General features: G+C 37.9%; 1 protein-coding gene across 6 annotated transcripts in view; it reads left to right on the top strand.

The window, feature by feature from the left end:
* Window positions 1-22888, top strand: part of RUNX2 (RUNX family transcription factor 2) — a 219704-nt gene that overhangs the window by 94262 nt on the left and 102554 nt on the right. For all 6 annotated transcript variants that reach the window (XM_078369317.1, XM_078369320.1, XM_078369318.1 and 3 more), the window contains 2 exons: window positions 7532-7688; window positions 13655-13759. In XM_078369317.1, the coding sequence (XP_078225443.1) occupies window positions 7532-7688; window positions 13655-13759 (262 nt within the window). The remainder of the gene's footprint in view (window positions 1-7531; window positions 7689-13654; window positions 13760-22888) is intronic.

Below are 22888 nucleotides of genomic sequence, written 5' to 3' on the forward strand. Positions count from 1 at the left end.
CCCCGGGGCCCAGCGCACACTGGGTTGATGGGGGAGTCGGGTTCCCGGGCTGTCCACAAACGCAAGACTGTCCACACTCGCAAGACGTCAGGGATGCAGGGGGCGGTAAGCCAGACGTGGAGATGAGCTCTCTCAAAAAGTTGCCTTGGGCCATTTCTAACCTCTGAACTTAAGTAGGTGGGCCTGGGTCCCCTGGGTTCTGAAGTCTGTGGGGAGTGGGGCACGCAAGGCCTTGGGGAAGGTAAACAGACAAAAAAAGTTGGGGGAGGAATCAGGCCAGTTTCTCCACTGGGGGACCTGGGGCCAAACTGCCACGGGCCACTGACAGTTCCCGGTTGTTGATCAGCCCCACCCCACGCACCAATTCAGATTCCGTGTGTGGGTGGGACGGAAAGAAAGAGGAGTCCAGGTCAATTAGAGCTGGTTATCTCGCTAGGTCTGATATCAGAACAGAAATCAGAATGAATTGTTATGGAAAGGGGATGTTGCATTCTGGGGCAAGTTTCATTTTGCAGTTGGCTCAAGAAATTTTTTTTTAACCGTCACATTTCTCTTTTTTATAAACCACCCATTTTGTAGGTTAATGTTTGGCAACTTGAAAGAGGAAAAGCTCAGAATACATGTGAATTGTAGAAATTTAAATTTTCACACAAGAGATATCTTGTACAACATCCATTGTCTGAGGGCCCAGAATTTTTAAAGTAACCTTATATGAGAATGGAAATTTGTTTCCACCAACACCCCGAATCCCCCAAACCAAAAGCCACCTAAGATCCCAAACCTGGATGAAAGCAGCAAAAAATACAAATAAGTAGATATCGTGTCTGCATAATGCCACAAATCAGAATATGTAAAAATATAAGAATAGATCCTTACATTTTTAAAGATATTTAGATGCTTGATGTTCCGTATACCATTCTGCTAAACATATTTAAGGTCTATCTTGAAATATTCTCTTCTATTTATGCTACTGAATTGATTTGAACATGAGCATTTTGGATGGAAATAATATTTTTTTGCAACTTAGCTTGAGCTAGTTTCAGATATTTTGGTTGTCATTTAAGATTTTTTCATTTCCACCCTTTAAAATTGTTTTGAAAATACATTTTGTTCTTTGTTATTAATCAACTTATGAATTACAGAATCCATTTTTTGTTATCTTAAGCAGTAGACAGACTGTAGATAGCAAGACCATATTTAATCAAATATTTTAATTTATATCAATTGAATAATGAATTGAGTTAACCAAAAACCTGACTGTCAGTGTCTTTCTACCGCCACATCTGTGTTAAACAGAATTCAAAACGTGGGTGATAGCTGAGATCTACTCAGTATGGAAGTTTTGTCTCTGTTGAAAAGAAATGTATGGATGTTTGGAACATCCAGATTGTGACAGCCTCTCTTTATCCTACTTTTGGACTAGAAGCCTGAGAACACTAGACTTTCTACACTCTTGCAATATAATCAAATACATCCGCAATGAAGAAATAATATGAAGAAGTCTCCGTTTTTAAAGTGGTGACAGCAATTTGGCAGTGATATTTAGAGCTATGTAAAAAATAAATTATAGTGGTTGTCAGGTAGATAGCAGATAGGTAAATGCATTTAAACACACACGAAACTTATTTGTTGTGAAGTCTGGTATTCAAATTAATACAATATTTATTGAGCCCGTATTTTGTGTCTGTGGCACTGAGCTTGACACCGCAGAGAATCAGAAATGAATTCAATAGACTGTTTTGAAATGTCAATTTAAACTAGTGTTTAAACACAATATTGGCAATGTATTGCATTAAGAATGTATTAGCGTTCATCTACTATTGTTTTGGGATTATATAACAATTATTTATTTTTACATGTAAAAATGCAAAAACAACTAGTATACTTTATATAAAGTTGTTTATTAACGTTGTATTTTTAACAAAGTTCTGCAGTTTTGAAATGTTTGGTACCCCCAGGTGTCAAGGAAACGGAAATAAATATTTTTAACATTTTCAGGTGTATCTCACTGAAACCTTAAAATAGTTAAGACATACTATTAGAGGATTCCAGACCCTTTCTATCCTAGATAATTCTAGTGAGAAAGAAGTAATTTGCAAATTCAGCTCATTAGCTGATGGTCAGGTAATAGTGGAGAGAACATGTCAACTCTCCATCCAGTAGCACCCTTTTAGTTAGGGGTCTGTCAGCATTTCCACTGTGAAGCCTGGTGTTCAGGGTTCATAACTTAGTTGCCTTAAATAGCTTCAAGCTGAAACACTATGCAGAAATTTTAAGTCCAGATGTACATTTTAATACTAAAAGTAGTCCCAGCCTATTCTGCTGTTTTAAGTTAGAGAACCCTGGACTATATATATTTATCAGTATCATATGTTTTCCTGGCAGTGTTAAAGAAATAAAACACATTTTTAGATATATAATCTGGCACTCACAGTTAATTCTGTATCTTTAATAATACCTCTCAGTGCTTGTCAAAAGGAGGGGTTTCAAAATGACAGAGCAATTTCTGTTTGACAATAATTTTTCGGCATCACTAGCCATTTTTCTCTCTCAGCAAACAAATATGCAAGTAATAAATACTTGATACCAGTGACTAGTATTTTTCTTACATAGTTAATGATCAGATTTTATGTTTATATTTTTTGAATCTAATTCTATCTAGACAAAGGAAAATAGGTTATTAAGCCTGTTAAATCTTTATTCACCTTAACATAAATTATCATGCAAAATTATGTAAAACAATAGATTTCAAGTTGTATGAAGACAGACACATTTTTGTGTTATGCCTTTAAGTTAAAAAAAAACTTATTTAAAGTTAAATATTTTGGGACTGAATATATAAAACTTCCTAGGATGGCAGTTGGAAAAAATAATTTCAGGTGGAAAATAAATACTTAAAAAATTTTAGAAAACTTGTATTAAATATTTGAAAATAAGTATGGTAGATATCTTTAATTATTTTTTCCCCTTTGGCATTATGGGTTGTATCCTTTCAAAATTCCAGAATATCTATTGTTAGATGATCTAAACTACCTTGATACAAGGCCCACAAGTTGCTACTTAAAATTGAAATAATTTTTATCAAAATTTCTCTTTGGCATGTATATTTTTAAAATTATGAAATGATATATTGTGTTTTTCTTCTCTATAATTGAATGGGTTTTTTCCTGAATTCCAGGATAAATTCAAAACATTAACTGTAGTATTAGTTGAAATGTTTTGATACTGTACTTAAAGTTATCCTTAAATAGTCATGATGGGAATAACATTTTTGCTTTTTGCAATTAGATTCACTTCTCTTTTTATTGCAAAGGAAGATCTGATCAGATTTTATCTTGAAAAATAATTATATTTCAATTGTACCACAAGTACAATGTCCCAAATTACGCTGACCTATAAGAGTAATTGATTAGTTATGACTAGACTTCTGTCCATGGAAATGTCCTGGGCAATTTTAATTTCCATATAAAAAGACAAGAGAAACTGTTTTAAGGGTTTGAGTTAATTCTCCATTCCTCTTCTTTTAGTGATTCACAGATTTAGTCATAAGGAGCCTCATACAAAATTTCAATAGCATTACTGCAGTTAAATATCCTTTTGCTTTATTTTGTGCAAACCACATATCATGTGATTTAAATGCTGGTTATAGTGAGGTGCGCTAAATAAGGGAACGTCTTTCTCTATTCTGAAATGTCAAGACAGAAAACTTCTCCTTCTCTCATGAAGTTTCTTGAATTTGTAGATTTTATATTTTAAAAACATCTAGAAATGTAATTGTTAAGATTTCATCACAAATTATTCTTTGCAGAGGAGTACTTTCGTATCGGGTAGAATGGAAGTAAATTTTAACTTGTGCTTATTCCTAACTAGTTAAAGAGTGAGTTTTGATTGCGCCTTACCCCTTAAAATGTTTTTCCATTGCTTGGTTTTGGTACAGATGAAATGTGTAAAAATTTTTTGATTCTTTTGGTTTTCTTTTAGATAAACACAGTTGAGAATCTCCAAGGGAAACTTTTTAGTTTCAGAGATCTACTTAAAGAAAAAACTTCTCAAACATATAATTATACTTCTTATTGATATAAAGTCAAATACAGTACTTCCCCCAACTCCCAGCCTTTTTCTCCCCTCAGAAAAACACTGGGCAATGTGATTTGGTAGAGTGAATAGCAGAAAAAACCCAGTACATTTAGCCATTAAACTAGAGTTCAGCCTTAGCAGGAAAGATTGTCACTACATGGCATTAGCATTTTTTTCAGGCCTTGCCCTAAGCCTCATAGAAGAGTCACACAACTTGTGATTATTTATTTGTTTTGTAAAATGTGATATGTATAACATACCCACATTGAATATGGTCAGTATTAACTGCTTAAGCACAGTAAAATGGATTTATGTATTTCACTCTTAGGGATCTTTTATTTCATATTTTCCCATATTGAATCAATTTGCCATTTCTTCTAACTAAAAAAAAAAAATCCATTATGTTAAAAATATGCAGTAAAATAATAATGTCCTAGAGCTCTTGAAAACCTTTATATTGGGGAGGATTGCTTTATTTTTTTTTTCTGAAATGTAGCCAAACTCGAGTGAAATCCACCAGCAGTCATCCTGTATCTCTCAACAACACCAAAGAACATCTCAGGACATGAAGTGAAGATGTACATATTCAGTTGAATCCTTTAGGATGCTTATAAGTAAAAGCCTATGTTTAGCAGACAGCAGATTTGGAAGAGAACACTGTGTTACCCTCCTCATCTTACAAAAAGCACATCATTATAATTATACTCTATACTTATATGGTATCTTCTACATTTTGCAGACTTTCCAATTTATACTGGAAAACTGTGGTTCCTGGAGATGAAGTTATTTGTGTGAAGTCATGGCAGATATGTAGCAGAAGTGGGGAAAAAGTAGAGCCTCTTGATTTTAGTGTATTCATTCTCTTCTAAACAGTACAACAACTTTTCTCCTGCCTTTATTAATATGCTTACTGGGTCCATATTTACTTTGACATAGAAAGCCACACAGCAGGTGTTAAAACACAACATGCTGAGTGTGCAAAATGTCAAGCATTCAGATGAATCCTGGTAAATGTAGTCAATTATTGCAGTGTTTTTAAATGTTCACATTTTTGGCATGGTGAATTTGAAAAATTGAAAAGCATATTGCCTCCATCAGGAGTATAGTATTACCTGTATTCAGTAGCCACTTGAGGTACAAGATGAACTATGCAGGGAGGAAGTCTTGTTCTCAAGGGATATTACTTTTGACTCAGGAGACTCCAGGGAAAGGGGCGGCAGCATAGTTCCCACTTCTCTGGGATGAAAACATTGTCAGAAAATGAGTTTAGAGCAAGGGTACATTGCTGTTAGCAAGGAGTGCTGACTCAATATCAACTGGCCCTCTTAGAGTTTTAGCTGGTAGCTCCGTGGACTTCTGTCTCTGCAAAGTAGGGCTCTATATGGAGATGTTTTATTTATTTCAAAACTATTTATCTGGCTGGGTGCAGTGGCTCACACCTGTAATCCCAGCACTTTGGGAGGCTGAGGTGGGCGGATCACTTGAGGTCAGGAGTTCCAGACCAGCCTGGCCAACATGGTGAAATGCCGTCCCTACTAAAAATACAAAAACTAGTTGGATGTGGTGGTGCATGTCTGTAATCCCAGGTACTCAGGAGGCTGGGGCAGGAGAATCACTTGAACCTGGGAGGTGGAGGTTGCAGTAAGCTGAGATTGCACCACTGCATTCCAGCCTGCGTGACAGGGCAAGACTCCGTCTTAAAAAAACATATATATATTAAACACTTACCATGTGCTGGACACTGTTTTGGGAGCAGGGTAATAAGTGGTAAACAAGACAGATGAGATGAAGGCCCTTCTCTTGTGTAGTTTCCAAACTAATATAATCTGGACTCCTGGAGTGAGTCCTTCAGCTTTGGACTGGCATATTTAAAGTAGCCATAGACCATTAATATTAATATATGTACATTGAAATGAAGATCGCTTGAGTACAGTGGGGTGTTTTGGAAAGTGGGGTCTGTAATTTAAGGAAAGCTTTATTGATTTTTGAACTGAATAACACAGTGCTAAATGGAAGGAATGGAATTGAGAAACAGTCTAAGAGATAAGAGTGAGAAAAATATTGACAAGTTTTTTGTTTGTTTGTTTTACTGGCTGGAGGAAAGGACACAGTGGAGGAGTATTGCAGTAGGGTTCATGGATGGGGGAAATTCAGCCCCAGAATATAGGTACAGTGTCTATTGTCATACTTTATGAAATCTACTTTAATATGCCAATTTTATTGGGAAAATGGAATTAAATGTTTGTGCTTGTCTTATGGAAATCTTGACAAAGGAGGGAATAGCACTAGAAGTAGGGAAAGATAAGTGGGATATTTACCAGTCAGGCAAGCACACAGGGGTGTTACTGTCAGACAGTTGTGGGCTACTTTAGCTGGGGTCATTGTTGAGTTACTATGAGGGCATCTGGAAGCTGAATGAGGAAGACATGGAAATAATCTGAATATAGAGTCCTGGAAGTTAGTTGAGAGGAAGGTTGTTACCAAGGGCAGGATCTTGGCAGTGGATTAGGAGGAATGTTTTATATATGACAGTGAAGAATCTGCACCAGTATCCCTGTACCAGGCTCTGTGTTAATCAGAGGCACACATTTGCAAGTTTGCAGACCCAGGTTGATGTGTGATCTCTAGTCTTGGAGCAGAGAAAATGTTTGTTAGTTCCAAAGATGGATTAATCTAGATCTTTTCTTGATTGAGTTAATTTGCTTCAGATTACCTGTTGAAGATGAAGCAGTCAAGTATGTCATTCCAGGAGGGCAGAGGGGACAAGATATCATAGATGTCAGGCTAAGGGTATAAATTTTTTTCTTAATATTTCTCATCAATTATTTTTACCTTCAGTTTCTTGATGACTTCCAATATCCCACCGGGTCCCACTACAGAGTGGGTATTCAGTAAATATGTACAGTGTCATTAAAAGCTGAAGTGCTAGCTCAAAGTAAGGAGATAAAGACCATCTAGGCTCTATGTAGTCAGGAACTCCAGGGCTTCACTTAAAAATCTTCTCCCATGGAGTTGACCAGATATGCTAGTTTTCAGCCTGTGATGGGATAAGACCACACCTCAGGGTTCTCCCTGAGAGGAAGGCTGGAGACAGGTGATGCCTTGATCTGTACGATACAATCTGCAGATGGGGCATCCGCCTTCCTTCTGTGGCGTAATTCCTATGGACAACTTAACATGGGGATTTAATAAAAATGTACACATTTTCTGTGAAGAATCCAACAACAAATGAAGGAAATTTTTGCCTGTCTTTGAAATGAGTGGACCCTGAAACACTGGTCTGTTTGAAGTGGCATCACAACTCATACACAGATGCCTCATTCGTGTTGGCCATTACTGGACTGGAGTAGAACACTGAGTCCTGATAAGACACATCATTTACAATGAGAATATATTTTGTTTGTAAGCCTTTCTGATGTGCCATTATTGCTGCTGTGTTTCCTGTTTTATGTAGGTGGTAGCCCTCGGAGAGGTACCAGATGGGACTGTGGTTACTGTCATGGCGGGTAATGATGAAAATTATTCTGCTGAGCTCCGGAATGCCTCTGCTGTTATGAAAAACCAAGTAGCAAGGTTCAACGATCTGAGATTTGTGGGCCGGAGTGGACGAGGTAGGTCTCTGACTTTGGATATTGATAATGGAATAAGCATATTAGGCCCCTTTGATGAAATGTAGACTAGTCTATATACAAATCAGCACCTTCTTTTTCTGAATAGAATTACTAAAGATTTGATTTAAATACATCCAGATGAAGTTGAGTGTTTTTCTGAGTACTCAGGCCTTTTTCATTTATTTTATGATATTGAAAATTCAAACAATATTTTCAGAAAAACTAGTTCCTAATTTCACTGGGTGTGAGCATATAAGGTAGAGAAAAGAACAGTTAGAGGATCAACTTCTGAATTATGAGGAGTCAAATAACTGAGTAAATTGAGTGTCAAAGGGGAAAGAAAAATCGATATGTTGGATTAATTTCCTGATAATATCAATTTTCATTTAAGTTGTAGCAAGGACAGCTAGCATAATGCTCTTTACTTATCACAGGTTACCACTATATGATTTAATTTACCCTTATAATAAGAATTTATTAAAAATTATGTTTTTTTTAATGTAAGGCTTTTCATTTGAATAAGTGAATAATGTATTACTTTTGTTAGAATGACTATGTAAAGCTGCCTAGACAGATGAATGATTAGTGCTGTAATATTAATAGTTCCATACTATGTAAGGATTTCCACCATCTGAATCCATATTAAAAAAAAACAGAGATCTTTAAAAGGATCATACATAGAAAATTATCCCTATTAGAGTTTTTGTGACTGTTTGATAAATTAACTTAATTTTTTTAAAAAAAAGTCTCTAAGGAGGCCAATATTTTGGCTCTTATTTACTTATTCTACAGAGAAACTTTTACTAGTTACTCACCTATTAGAAGCATTATGCTTATTATTTACTTACCGAAAATCCATTATTTCCATTTTAAGTATTTTGGTAAGAAGAGAGAAAATAGACCACTCTAGGACTGAGATGAAATAAAGTCTTATGGAATCACTGCAACCCAGGTTTGAATAGATGAGAAGCACCACTTTTTAAACCATGTCTAATAATTGCTTTTTAGTTTGGATCAGATGTCAAATTATTACCATTGTAAAAACTTGATAAGGGAAATTCAAGCAAGGCTGTTTCCGATGAGTAGTTTTAGTTTACTTTCTAGGAACAGGGCCAAGAAGTTGTACTTTTTAACTAAAAAAAAAAGATTCATGCTAATGAGATACTGTCACTGACAGGTTGTTTGAAATAAGATGAGGCTCACAGCCTCTGGTAGAATCAAAACTAAGGGGGTTGTCTCTGCATCAGGTTTAGTTCGCTTTCATTAAAAGAGGAAAAAAGACACATCCTATATCACTATTGACTGATTAGGTTTGGAGTATGTGTTTGTGTGTTCATTATATTCTTCCACTTTCTCATTTACTTATGCAGGTCCACTATGCAATTAAAGTTTCTCTTTTATTCTAGTAAGAATCAAGAAAAATGTGAACATGATGATTTACCTGTATGCTCTGAATTGCATCTTTCTTCTTATGTAATAATACTTTCATTTTAACTAGAGCAATGAATTTTAGTTTTTAAAGGATTGGATGCAAAGCTTAATTTTACATTACAGATTCAAGCTAGTGTTTTCATTTATCTCGCTTTTGTATTATATAGATGCTGCATAACTTTTTTCTGATCAATTTGAGTAGAAGCTATGGCAAAGTGATAGTGTACTTTGTAAACCCTCAACATATTTATTTAAGAAACTTCAAAGAGAAACAAAGGGTGTGCACTGTTTTACTATATTGGCTTTCTGAGTTTTGGCTGGTTTCCCAAATAGCAATTTTTATATTTAAAAAAAAAAGACAGACTTAACTGCTTGCAGACTTTTCACGCATGGAAGATGAAGAAAGCTTCTTTTGATGAAGTGTAATTATGTCCAAACAGAGCTGACCCCCTCCCCCTATATTTCTTATGATCTTAACTGAAGAAAGTAGGATTTTTCCTTTGAAGCAGCCGGGACTTGGTGGAGGATCTGAAATGCTGCAGTCTGCTGCCAGAGGCAGGATGGAGAAATTGGTCCAGACTTGTCTTCAAAACTTAGATGGGGGGGTAGGGGGAGTGGGTGGAGAGAGAAAGAAAAATTGATTTATCACTAATAATAGATTTTTATATCACTGTATTAACATTGTATGAAAGGAAACAGTAATATCAAGCTGAGATGAAGAGGAAAAAAGGACAGAAAACTGATAACAGATCACACTCTGAAAAAAAAAATGGGTCAGTTTTTCAGTGGCAGGAAACCCTTTAACCTGCCTTTGTACCCTTTGTACCTGACCTGCTTTATAACAGACTCTTTCCAGCTTCCTCTTTGATTTTGACACTTCTACATTTCTCTTATTAAGTCTGGATCAACATGCTGCTACCATTGTATTTTCTTTCCTGGACTTAAATATTTCTATTTTCAGTAGTGTTATAAAAAAACACCAAGTTCCTCAAATATTACATTTTTTTTCTTTCCACTGATAGAAACATAAACTCCCAGAAATTGAAAAACAATCTTAGATTATAAAGGAGTCATGTCACTGCTGACTTTGGTTTTATGGGTCATCTTATGACCACAACTTTTGAAAGTGCTAGAATAAAAGTAGAGCATCAGTGGAACTTGCGTTAAGTTAGAAGTGGCTTATGTTTTTTATTGTCTTTTCCCTTTTTTCTCCTTAATAATTTAAAGAGAAATGTTTAAAATGATTTTGGTCCTTAAATTTTTTTTTTGGTATACTTTCTTTTTTTTCATCATCCATGATGAAGCCATGGATGATGCAATTAGTTGTCTACTGACTGCTAGCTCCCTCAATAAGAGCCTGCTTTTTAAAATAAGAGCCTGCTTTTTTTTTTTTAAATCACTTATGGAAAGTGAAAAAAGTGGATTTTTGAAAAAAATTAATTTAAGGAAATCATGAATGCCCACATAAACATTTGACTTAGGAAGTGCATTATTATTATGGGGTAAAGAACGAATTACTTAATTGGTTGGTAATTTCTGAAAGTTTCTTCAATATTGTATACATATTTCTTCTGAAGGGGCAATAAGAAGTAAAAGGAGCCTCATTCACTTTTGCTGTAGTTGTTAAGCATATCTTGATCCTCAGGGTTTGATTTTGGGAGATCATAGTTACACTTAAATACTTGTTTCCTCCCCTAAACCCAATTCTTTTTTAAAAAAGTTTTTATAGAGAACTGATTCCACTCTGAGCATTTAAATGCTTTATACTTGAAGGGTGAATTTTATATTTGGCTTTTGTTCCTACATGTGGTGTCTCCCTGAGTTTAGGGGAAACATAGATGACTTTTAATATCTTAAGTAAGTTGTAAAGGTCTAAAGTAAAACCATTCCCAAAACTGATTTAAATAAATTTAGGGACAATCTCCTTTTTTCTCTCTCTCTCTCTCTCTCGCTCTCTTTTTTTTTTTTTTTTCAGACAGAGTCTCACTCTGCGCCCAGGCTGGAGTGCAGTGGCATAATCTTGGCTCACTGCAACCTTCACCTCCTAGGTTCAAGTGATTTTCATGCCTCAGCCCCCCAAGTAGCAGGGACCATAGGCGTGTGCCACCACACCCAGCTAAGTTTTGTATTTTTAGTAGAGACAGAGTTTCACCATGTTGGCCAGGTTGGTGTCGAACTCCTGACCTCAGGTGATCCACCCACCACCACCACCCATAGTCCTGGGATTACAGACAGGAGCCACTGTGCCCGGCCGACAATCTTTCTAGCAGGTTATTTAGAGACATTAAGGATACTTGAGACCTCTATCATCCTTGATTTATTAAGATGAGTGCCAGAGATGAAAACTGACTCAGAAACACAGCCATGGGAGCCACTGTTAGAAAGGCAATCCTGGGTCCATAGACCACAAATCTGACCCAAAATGGCACTTTAAAATGTTTTAGTGTAAATTAACTTTCAATCTAGAGATTCAGCTGTTTCATTTTCTGCAATCTTTCCATTGCTTTCAGGTTCTAACTTGGACCCCGTGGCTTCCTATTCAAGTTTCTGGTCTCTTTTTCTGTAGACTTTTTAGTTTTCTGTAACGTTTAGACTCCTGGCTGGTTTATTCTTCTGGTTAGTCTTGATGTTTATAATAAAGCCTCTCTTTGCTAACTAATTATAAATTATTGAAATGTATGTATCCAGTATAGTCGATAAAATATGATATTTCAATGACTCTTTAGATGCCTTCATCATCCTGAGATATTGCATTAGTCCATTTATACTTATTGTTTCTTGGGCACACAGACCTGATTGGGACACATCTAGAAATAAATTACTTATTAATTTTTTCAATGGCAAGTGATCAAGCCACATAAGGAAGTGGCCGAGTGACAGACTATTTAAAAAAAAAAGAGCATTAATTTTAGGATCTGAAAAATGAGGTTCAGATCCTCATTTTTCCCATTTATTAGTTGTGTGAACTTGGGTTAATTACTAAGTCTCTTGGGGCTTCAGCCTTCTTATTTGTGAAATGGGGGTGAGAAATCTAAGTGGGGAGGATTAAATGAGATAATGCATATGAAGTGGCACTTAATACGATTCTAATTGTTATTCACCTTTCCCTATTCAAACAGCGCCCACCCTATTCCTGTTTTTTCTATCCTGTTTTATTCCCCTTGGCCATGAAAAAGTATAGCCAAGGAGACCTAAAACTATTTATACTCAGTAACAAATGATGTGTGTCTTAAACAGATTTTAGGAACTTACATGGTCTAGGTTGAAAAGAAAACCCATTCACTAGACTTGACAGCCAAAGACCTGTTCTACATTAAGCCTTATGTATAACCTGTTCCATATTAAGCTTTGAAAAGACTGCATTAAACTTTGCCTTGGTACATATTGTCAAAGATTTGTGTTTTGGTTTAATATTCTCAGTGTTCAGTAAAGGGCAAAAGAATCTCCGACCAAAAAAAACAAAGCAAAACAAAATGAGCTTTTTAAAGGTCTGTTACAGGAGCAGACTAAATGAGTACTCTGGCCTGAGATTGCTGAATGTTTTATTGAGTCACTGTTTTACGCCCACCTCTTCCTGTCTTGTAACAGTTTGCAGTTTTGACTATCTGACATGATTAACCGTTGCAAATCTAACTGATTACAACTGTTACTGAGTCTGTGAAACAGAATGGTATCTTCTTCTGGAGAAAGAAGACATCCAAATCTGCTACCCAACTTTTCCCTGTCTTTTTTTCCCTTCTTACTCATCGCTTTTAGCTCATTAATTTGAAGCATCCGATGTAATATTTCAATGAAGCACACCTTCTGCTAAAAGCAAAATTTGTGTTTATATTGAGAGATGTCATGTTCATTTAGCAAAACGTAAGTCACTGTCAGGGAGTTATTTCAAGATTTAACAGCAGGGATGTATGTTAGAGGAGGGGTAGGCGGGGAGGAGAAAATCTTTGTTCCAGTAATGATGAAATCATCATACCACAGGCATATTAAGGCCAGGACAGGAGACACTGGCTCCTGTTAAAATGATTCCCATAAGAACTTGCCTCTTTTATCTTCTTATTGTAGTGCAGCTAAGCAAATGAAATGCTAAAGCCATTTGAAGTAAATAACACAATCAACAATGATTTACTATTGTTCTCTCATAAGGTCATGACCTAGCCCTAAATAAGGACTTCTAAAATTGTCTGTGCCTGGATGTGTTCCTGATGTTGGAGAAAACTGAAAGAAAAAGAACCTTCCTCATGTGGACCAGGGTTTTTGTTTTCATTACAACTGTTGCTACTGAGGAGCTTTTTTGGAATTCAAGTCTTCCTGTGTAGTACTGCAATGAGGGCAATGATCTTGACGCTAAGCAAGTTTGGAAATGTCCTCAAGTGGCCATCAGAGGGTTTCCAATTTAGAAGAAGGAGTCCTGACTCTTGTCTTTGTGTCATTGCCTCCCTAGAGATGCTTATGCAGTTTGGAAATCTATGCTGCTGTGTAATCATCAGTACTGTCTTTTAATATTCACTATATATTTTCCCCTTTTCTATCTGCAGGCAAGAGTTTCACCTTGACCATAACCGTCTTCACAAATCCTCCCCAAGTAGCTACCTATCACAGAGCAATTAAAGTTACAGTGGATGGACCTCGGGAACCCAGAAGTAAGTACTCCTCTCTTTATTGACAATGGTAATAGCGTTTCCAGAGACCCTGTGAGGCATTTATTCCAGATGAGTTAGTGTTACTTTCATGTCCATAGTGTCTTTGCAGAGTTTGCTATCTGCATTTATTATTTTTTTTAATGAGGGACAGTTAGTCAAACTTCAGAGTTAGTAGAAAATAAAATTACAGTTTTAACCTTTGCCACACAATTGCTAAGGCCTCCGTAGCTTTTGGAAATGAGTGAATAATTATTCAGTCGGTGTTAACTATTTGCTAAGAAATTCTGCTCGTCTAGTGAACATAATAGGGCAGAATAGACCCAAGCGAGCTGAGGAAGAAAACAGTAAACTTAAAAATCTTGAGCTTAGTCAAAAAGCATTTGCATGTGTTTCCCATGGCCTAAGAATGTGTTTTAGCTTTTTAACTCGCCCACTCAATTCCCTTTATGAAGAGCACACTGCTTAATTACAAAGAATTTATTTGCAAATGATAACTTGCTTGATTGTTACAACACTGTTGTTTGGTCATGCTCTAGTAATTGTTATAGGTAGTTTTCTTTTAACAGATAGAGTCAAACCACCTTTAAATCCATCTTGGTTTATTTGTCTGTCTGGACATCCAGAAGGTTTCACCGGCAATCAGTTTCAGGTAGAGCACATAATCTCTTTGGGCCAATATGTATGTTTCTTCTAAATCTAAATTGAACGAGGTTTACTTACCCCACCCCCACCAAAAAACTAATTTGAACAAACTCATCATAGCGGTATTTAAGTATATTTAGAGATTAATGATTATTTAATATATAAACCATGAACAATTCTGTGCCAATGGAAACATCATATAGAACTCTGCCTTTGCTGAGTGAATACATTGGAATCCTAAACACTGCATTTAGGGAGTTTAATTTGGTTTGTAGTGGAGGTATAGCTGGCAGGAGTACTTGTTCTATAAGGACCAACCTGCCCAGACCATGAGAGTGGCAAGTCTTTTCTTCCCCTAAAATGAGAGGAAAGGCCTCATAAACTTTTGCCTCTACCCAAGTAGCATACCTTCCTAGCAGCGGGAACATATGGTGGCTCCTGTCCTTTTTGCTGCTGTCTCTTTTTCACAAAGGCTGACTGCTTGCCTGAACTAGGGAGGTTTCCTGCCTCAAAAGCAAGTCTTTGAGGTTTTTGTTTTCTTCTCCTTTCATGTGTATGGCATTCTTCCAGGTTCATAATGTTGAGTCAGTGCTGGCCCTGTCTGTTCGGTTTGGGAATGTCCTGTTAGGTGATTGCTGTACACATGTGTGTAAGCCCCAAGTCTCTAGTCCTGAGGGCTAGTGGTTATGCAGTGCAGGTGAATAGAACAGAGCATAGCAGCTTTGCCTGGTTTGGGGCTTTGCCTGCCTTTTCTGGATGGCTATAAGTTGCAGATGATGCCTTACGATGGAAGATACCCTCTAACTTTTGGTCAGACTAGCCCCAAATTCCTGAAAAGGCAGGACATCCATTTTAGTAATGCACAAAGCAGGATACTTGGTTTTTGACATGTAGCACCACTAATGCTTATCTTTTAAAGATGTTTCCTGCTGATCTCAGCTGTTTTTCTCAGTTCTTGGAAAAACTGTGTGTGTGTGTGTGTGTGTGTGTGTGTGTGTGTGTGTGTGTGAGAGAGAGAGAGAGAGAGTGTGTGTGTGTATACATATATACAAGAGTTGATGCTCAAAGTTGATGGTTGGAAGAGGAAACAGGGAAGTATAGGTGCTGCCCTGTTCTGAACAATATGACAATAAGTGAGAAGGCAGGGGTAGCTTTGGGAAAGTCACTTCTGTTTCAAGTGTGGATAACAGTACCTCATTGCAGAGAGGTTTTTGGCCAAATTAATTAGTCAATAGACTCACTGCCTTGTGAAGGCAGAGAAGTGCTCTGAAAGCAATGAGAGTTAGGAGTAGAGGGGGCCAGGTGGTATATGTGGGACCTGAGTTCAGGCTTTGGGTGGTGCCCAGGGTGGGCGGTGGAAGCAGATACAGATCTGGAAGTGGTAGACCACCTGCCCTAGATAAGCCTGAGTAACATTTCTTATGAACTGAAAATATCTGTGAAAATGTTGGGTCATTTTCCCCACATCATGAGGTGACTTCACAAAGTCAGTGTCTGGAGAGGAGAGGTCTGCTTGCAACAACAGCTGAATCCTACAACCTGGACTCAGCTGGATTATTTTTTTCCTCCCTGCTCTTGGCCATCCTGGGCATTGAATATTTGTAGCATAGCACTTTTCTCAATATTATTCTTTCATTTTGACACTCCCAGGTGTTGGAAATGCACAAGATTTCCAATTTTCTTAAACAGTGAGTACAATAGGAGTTTGATTCATTGGTGCATCTAATGTTAAATGGGAGATCCTCTAGAACACAAATCGGCAAACATTTTGTGTAGTTTGCCAGAGAGCAAATCCTTTAGAGTCTGGGGGCCATATGGTGGTCTATGTCACCAGCACTCAACTCTGCCATTGTAGCTCAAAAGCAGCAAGCAAATACATAAATTCATAGTCATGGCTACACAGGTTGAGTATACCTTATCCAAAATGCTTGGGACCAGAAATGTTTTGGATTTCAATTTTTAAACAAATTTTTTGAATATTTGCATATATAATGAGATATCTTGGGGATGAGAGCCAATCTAAACATTCATGTATGTTTCATATACACTTTGTGCACATAGCTTGAAGATAATTTCATACAATATTTAAATAATTTTGTGCATGAAACAAAGTTTGTGTTATGTACTTATGTGTGGAATTTTCCACTTGTGGCATCATGTTGGTACTCAGAAACTTTCAGATTTTGGAGCATTTTGGATTTTCAGATTAGGGATACTCAACCTGTATTCCACTAACATTTTACTTATAAAAACAAGTGGTGGGCCAAATTGTAGTTTATCAAGCCTTGCTTATTCAAAGTGGCTTATTTTATTGATTCTTAACAGAGAAGGGCTTTAGTAAAAGCCCTTTCCTGCGGGGGTGGGAGTAGGGGAACAATTTATACAATTGTTTAGCCTCCTCTACCCCCAAATTATAATTCTTTAATTAGTGGTTATTAGTCATAAAAGTGGTATACTTCTGTTTATTACTTATAGTGGTTTGAAGGAGTTGAGGATTTTGTACTACTGGTTCTTGTTGATGGAATTTTACTCCTTCGTCTAAAGATCTGAATATGTATTGAAAAGGCTGCTTCTGGTAGCTCAGCTGTTTGAACACGGACAAGTTCTGGGTTAACTGCTTGGGTCGTTATGTCAGACTGCTCGGATCAAAATCCCAACTCCACTATTAACTGTATGGAGGTAGGCAAGATACCTAACTTCTCTTTGCCTCGAGTTTCTCACGTTTTTAAGTGAGAATGATAGTAATACCTTCCTCATCAGTTGCTGCAAGAATGTTAAATGTTTTATTGTATGTAAAATGGGTAGCACAGTGACTGTCACGTAGTAAGTGTTCATTAAATGTCAGTTATTACGTCAATTTCTTCAGTGTCAGAGGTTTGCCATAGAGTTTTGCTTATGGTAGGCTTCTAGAAAACAGATACCAGCTCTACATTCTCTCCTCTAGTATATTACTTTATCCCCCCTGCAGATGGCTTTACTAATTTTGCTCATTAGTAAGTGACACTAATAAGTATTGCAAATTGTAATGAATATTACAACACTAATAAGTATTGTAAATTGTAATGAATATCTGCCTGAGCAGATATTCATGCTGCCCAGGGAAAGCTGTGCAGAATTAATGATAAATTTAATTTTTTTGCAGCAAAGTCCAAGAGCAGATGCTATGGCACTAGTACCCCACTCTGAGGCCTTGCCTATCAACACATCTGCCAAGACTTGCTTTTCACTCAAAAATCCGAAAGGTTTCATCCTCCTGTGTTTTCTGTCTCTGGCAGCTGAACCAGTGCTGTCACATCACAAACAACTTCTTTTCTTAATATACACATCTGGCGTTGGCAGTTGGACTAACTTCATAAGAGCACATGATCATCACTCATTACAAGATTAAAAAGTACCCTATGGCATCATTGATGTTTTTTAACTTTGATCTTTTGCAGTTGTGATTCATCTCAGTTATAAAACTTCCCTTTAAAGGAACATAGCCGATGACTTATTAGAACCTTCATCTTAAGTAGCGTAAACATGAAAACGGTGCACATCTTTACAAAATGCCATTTATTTTCTTTGCCAGCTTATCATTTTAAGACATGACATCATACTTAAGATCCCAAATTTGTAAGTCTTGTGTTTAGGCAAGGCATTTTGACCTTCTGTTGGCAAGCTAGCGCTTTCAGCTGGAGAAGTGGTGTAGCAGGAGCAGCAATAGTAATGCATTTAGATACCTAACTCTTTAAACATCAGTTCCTATTAGGATCCCTTGTTCCCATTTGTCCACTTAGTTCCAACTCCAGTCTGATTTAAATAATTTATACAGAAATGTGAAACTTGGTTAGCAACATCATATTCTATAGAAGTGGTTCAGAGTTAGGGAAGGGGACTGATGGAACAAGGTATTATTTGTTGTGTGGAGGATGGAAAAAACAAAATCACCTTACACAGAATACTTCAGATTCTCTTGCTGTATTTTCAGTTGTCTATTGCTAAATAACAAACTATCTTCAAATACAATGGCTTAGAATAATATCCAGTTTATTATTTCCCATGATTTTGTGTGTTGATTGGGATTCATTTGGATGGTTTTTCTATTGGTCAGGCTTGGTGTCTATCAGGTAGCTGCAGTCAGATAGAGGCTGGTGCTGAAACATCCTGGCTGCTTCATTTACGTGTCTGATGCTTTGGTGCGATGGCTGGATGGTTGAGCTCAGCTGGAATGATGGGACAACAGGCCCCGCTGCATCTCTTTCCATGTTATCCTGGATCCTCTCCCTCTCCACATAGCCTCTCCATGTGGTCTTTCCAGCTGAGTCTAACTTCTTACATGGTGGCAGCTCAGGGCTCCCTAAGGTGCAAAAATGAGAGCTCTCAGGCCTTTTTTTTTTTTTTTAGATGAGGTCTTGCTTTGTCATCTAGGCTGAAGTACAGTGTCATGCACATAGCTCTCTGCAACCTCAGACTCCTGGGCTCAAGTGAACCTCCCACCTCAGCCTCCTGAGTAGCTAGGTCTATAGGCATGTGCCACTATACCTGACTAATTTTTACATTTTTTGTAGAGATGGGGTCTCATTATGTTTCCCAGGCTAGTCTTGAACTCCTAGCCTCAAGTGATCCTCCTGCTCTGGCCTCCTGAGTAGCCAGTAGCTGGAATTATAGTTGTGAGTTACTGCACCCAGGGGTGTTGGGCCTTCTTAAGGATTAGGCTCACAACTGGCATGAATTGCTTCCTCTGCACTCTATTGGTAAAGCAAGACACAGGTGCAGCCTGGATTTAAGGGAATAAACCACCAGTGGTGTGGATGTTGGGGGTTGTGGTTCATTGGAACACCAATGTCATCAACTTACATAAGTGCTTAGCTGGCAGTTGTCACAACAGGAGAAATAATTTTTTCAAGGTGCTATCTTCTGTAAGGAGTCTTGGCTTTTTCAATCTAGGGGACATTCAAAGAAAGTGACTCCAAGTTTACTAGTCTAATGGTAGCGTCATTCTGAATTGAACAAATTTGGTAAATATCAGATGAATTAGTGGTTGGTATTCCCTTGTGGTGCTTGGTATTGGCAGATCAGTACTCAAATGAGAAGAACATTAAGTGTTTGAACAAAAAGAAGTATAAGCCTTACCTGGCAACATGACAAGTCTATATCAGAAATATCTTATGAATCCTCAGATGGTTAACATTAAAATTTTATCTATTTATTTTTAACATTTTTTTTGAAATGGAATGGTACGATCTCAATCTTGGCTCACTGCAATCTCTATCTCCCAGGTTCAAGCTATTCTCCTGCCTCAACCTCTCAAATAGCTGGAATTACAGGTGCGCACCATCACCCCAGCTAATTTTTGTATTTTTAGTAGAGACGGGATTTTGCCCTATTGGCCAGCTGGTCTCGAACTCCTGACTTCAGGTGATCTGCCTGCCTTAGCCTTCCAAAGTGCTGGGATTATAGCTGTGAGCAACCATGCCTAGCCAAGATTAGAGGGGTTATACTTTATATCATCTAACTTTGAAATTCTTGCTTGCTGCCACCCCTGCAAACCTACTGCCTGATACATGTGAGTGGGTTTCTAAAAATTTTTGTGTATTGGGTCTCAGGTAAGTAAACTATATTTACTCTCAAGGAGAGACGAAAGCTGTGAACTGCATACTTCCTGCCAGGGCATTAGCAGTCACCGCTGATCAGCCAGCCACCTGTCTCAACCTGGTGGGAGAAAGGAGAAGCTCTGCCTTTTTTCCTCCAGTGATGTTGCTCCTTTCTTGCGGGCTCAGAGTACATTGCTGCAACATTTCTCTACTTGGATTTGTGTGTGACCTTCAGTAAGGTTCTGATGCTTACTTAGGTGAATGAGAAGTTATTTGGAAGTATAGGGCACCGTTGGTGTTTCTAGGCTTGGCTAGTATTCTGCTTCACTCAGCTTGTTCGGCTTAGGTCCTGTAGCTAAACTATTTTCTTTTCCTGTTTGCTCATTCTCACCTGTGCCCAATTCATCAACAAATCTGTAATTGTTCAGAGAAGTTTCATTTCTCCATATTTTTGAGGCATGTCCCATTGCAGAAGTTTTACCTTAACAAACTTTAGTTAATAGACTTAACAAAACAGGTGGTCCAGGCAAGACATCATCTTGTTTTTCTCATGCTGTTCCACCTAGTTCTGAGACTGCTTTCCAACCTGGAGGTGGAGAGAGTGGAGGGGCTGACGTTTTCTCTTCCTCATTCCAGCTGGTGTCAGTGGCACCTTTCTCTCTCTCTCTCTTTTTTTTTTTTTTTTTTGAGATGGAGTCTCAGTTTGTTGCCAGGCTGGAGTGCAGTGGCATGATCTCAGCTCACGGCAACCTCCACCTTCTGAGTTCAAGCGATTCTTCTGCCTTAGCCTCACAAGTAGCTGAGAGTATAGGCGTGTACCACCACGCCGCGCTAACTTTTGCGTTTTTAGTAGAGACGTGATTTCACTATGTTGGCCAGGATGGTCTCGATCTTTTGACCTTGTGATCCACCACCTCAGCCTCCCAAAGTGCTGGGATTATAGGATTGAACCACTTCACCCTGCCAGCTCTCTTTTATTCTCTATTACTTTTCATCCTAGTTGGGTGAAGGGATAAGCTTTTTATGCCAAAGACCGGCCTATGTTCTTTGCTTATTTACCAAAGGAGGATGCATTTTTTTTTTTTTTTTTTTTTTTGAGATGGAATCTTGCTCTGTCGTTCAGGTTGGAGTGCAGTCGTGGGATGTCAGCTCACTGCAACCTCTGCCTCCCAAGCTATTCTCTGGCCTCAGGCTCCTGAGTAGCTGGGATTACAGGCATGTGCTACCACACCCGGCTACTTTTTTGTATTTTTATTAGAGACAGGATTTCGCCATGTTGGCCAGGCTGGGCTCAAACCCTTGACCTCGTGATTTGCCTGCCTCAGCCTCCCAAAGTGCTGGAATTACAGGTATGAGCCACTGTGCCCTGCCCAGGAGGATGCTTATTTAGATATTGGTCACATGCGAAAGAAGGTGGGGGGACACATAAAATGTGTTGGATAGAGGGACAGCAGATGAATTTTTTAAGGTTATTTGATTCTTCTGGACACAGTTTTTGCATTCACACTCCTGCTGTCTGTGAAGACCATTTGAAAAACCTTGATAGGCTTTGCGCCATGCTCCAGATGCCACAGGCCTGGGTTTTAGTCCCTAGTGCAAAGCATTAGTAGAGCAGCCCTTAACTTCCTGACTTTCAGACTTTCCCCTGGGTTCTTCACTGTCTTTGAAGGGCTCAAGGAATAGAATTTATGGGTAAATACCATGTTTTGATATTTACAAGTTGGCAAATATAAGCAGCAATTTGATTGTCATAGATATTAATCACTTGGCTACTAGGATATAAAACATTGTTGAAAATCTTTAACTTAAGAGATTAATAACAGTAAAAAAAAAAACAAACTCCACTGTTCTCTGTTTTCCCTTCTTCAAGAAGGATGGAGGGGTGGGGGGACGGGTCAGAAGCGCTGGTGGAGGTTATGTCTGGTGGTTGGTGGAATGTGCTCTTGAGAAGACCAGTTTTAAATATCTTTCAGTCCTTTTTTTTTCTTTTTTTTTTGTTGACTTGCTGTCAGGAGCTGGGAATATAGCCAAGAAGGAAATGACACATCGAGAGGCATTTTGTGTTGTGCAACGTTCTGTGGAACTGATGCAAGGATATATGGCCTGTTTACACATTCCTTAGCTCGCAGACTGCATGGCAGTAATTTAATTCAGCAGCACATGGCATGCTGCAGCAAGGAGCTACGGCCTTAACATCCTTTCATGGCAAATTATCACAGCCGTTAAAACATGCTCGTGTCCCTCCTTTGCACTCTTCCCCTGGCTTCCCAGCTCTGAATGTGCGTTCTCATTGTATTGGACTTGTGTTAACAAGGCGCTGCAGCTTTCACAGCAAGAGCACATTTTCCACATGCGTATGTTCCAGTTGATATATTTAGTTCTAACTAAATATAGCATGGCAAGTTTTCAAGTGATATGTGTCCTAAAAACAGATACATGCTTGATCCAAATGTGTCAGTAGTTTGTATCTTGGTGTAAGTCAGAAATCATTCATTCTGAAAAGCGTTAGGGACTTGAGAGAAAGAGGTTTTCTTCCTTCCCCTCCTTTTTTTCCCATCTTATTTATTTTTTATAAAAACGACTTTCCCTTCTCCAGAAAGATAAATTCTGATAGATCACTGAAACACTCCGTTCACCTCTGTTTTGTTTGTGCCATGGCAATTTCTTCAAGGAAGACTAGACCAGTGAATAGGCTATTTTTAAAAATAGCAGGGGAAAAAAGATTTGTTGTATTGCTTTTCCTATTATACTTGTCCTACCTAGCATTTTTATAGGATACATTTATGATGTCAACTGAAGTACATCTTTGGGCACATAAAATCTTAAAAGTTTTTATTTAGGCAGGTATAAAAAAATTACTCTTGTTTTTCAAGTAACCTTTGGAAATTAAGAAAAGACATAAAAACCATTT

This window comes from Callithrix jacchus, chromosome 4 (assembly GCF_049354715.1).
Source record: "Callithrix jacchus isolate 240 chromosome 4, calJac240_pri, whole genome shotgun sequence".
NCBI lineage: Eukaryota > Metazoa > Chordata > Mammalia > Primates > Cebidae > Callithrix > Callithrix jacchus.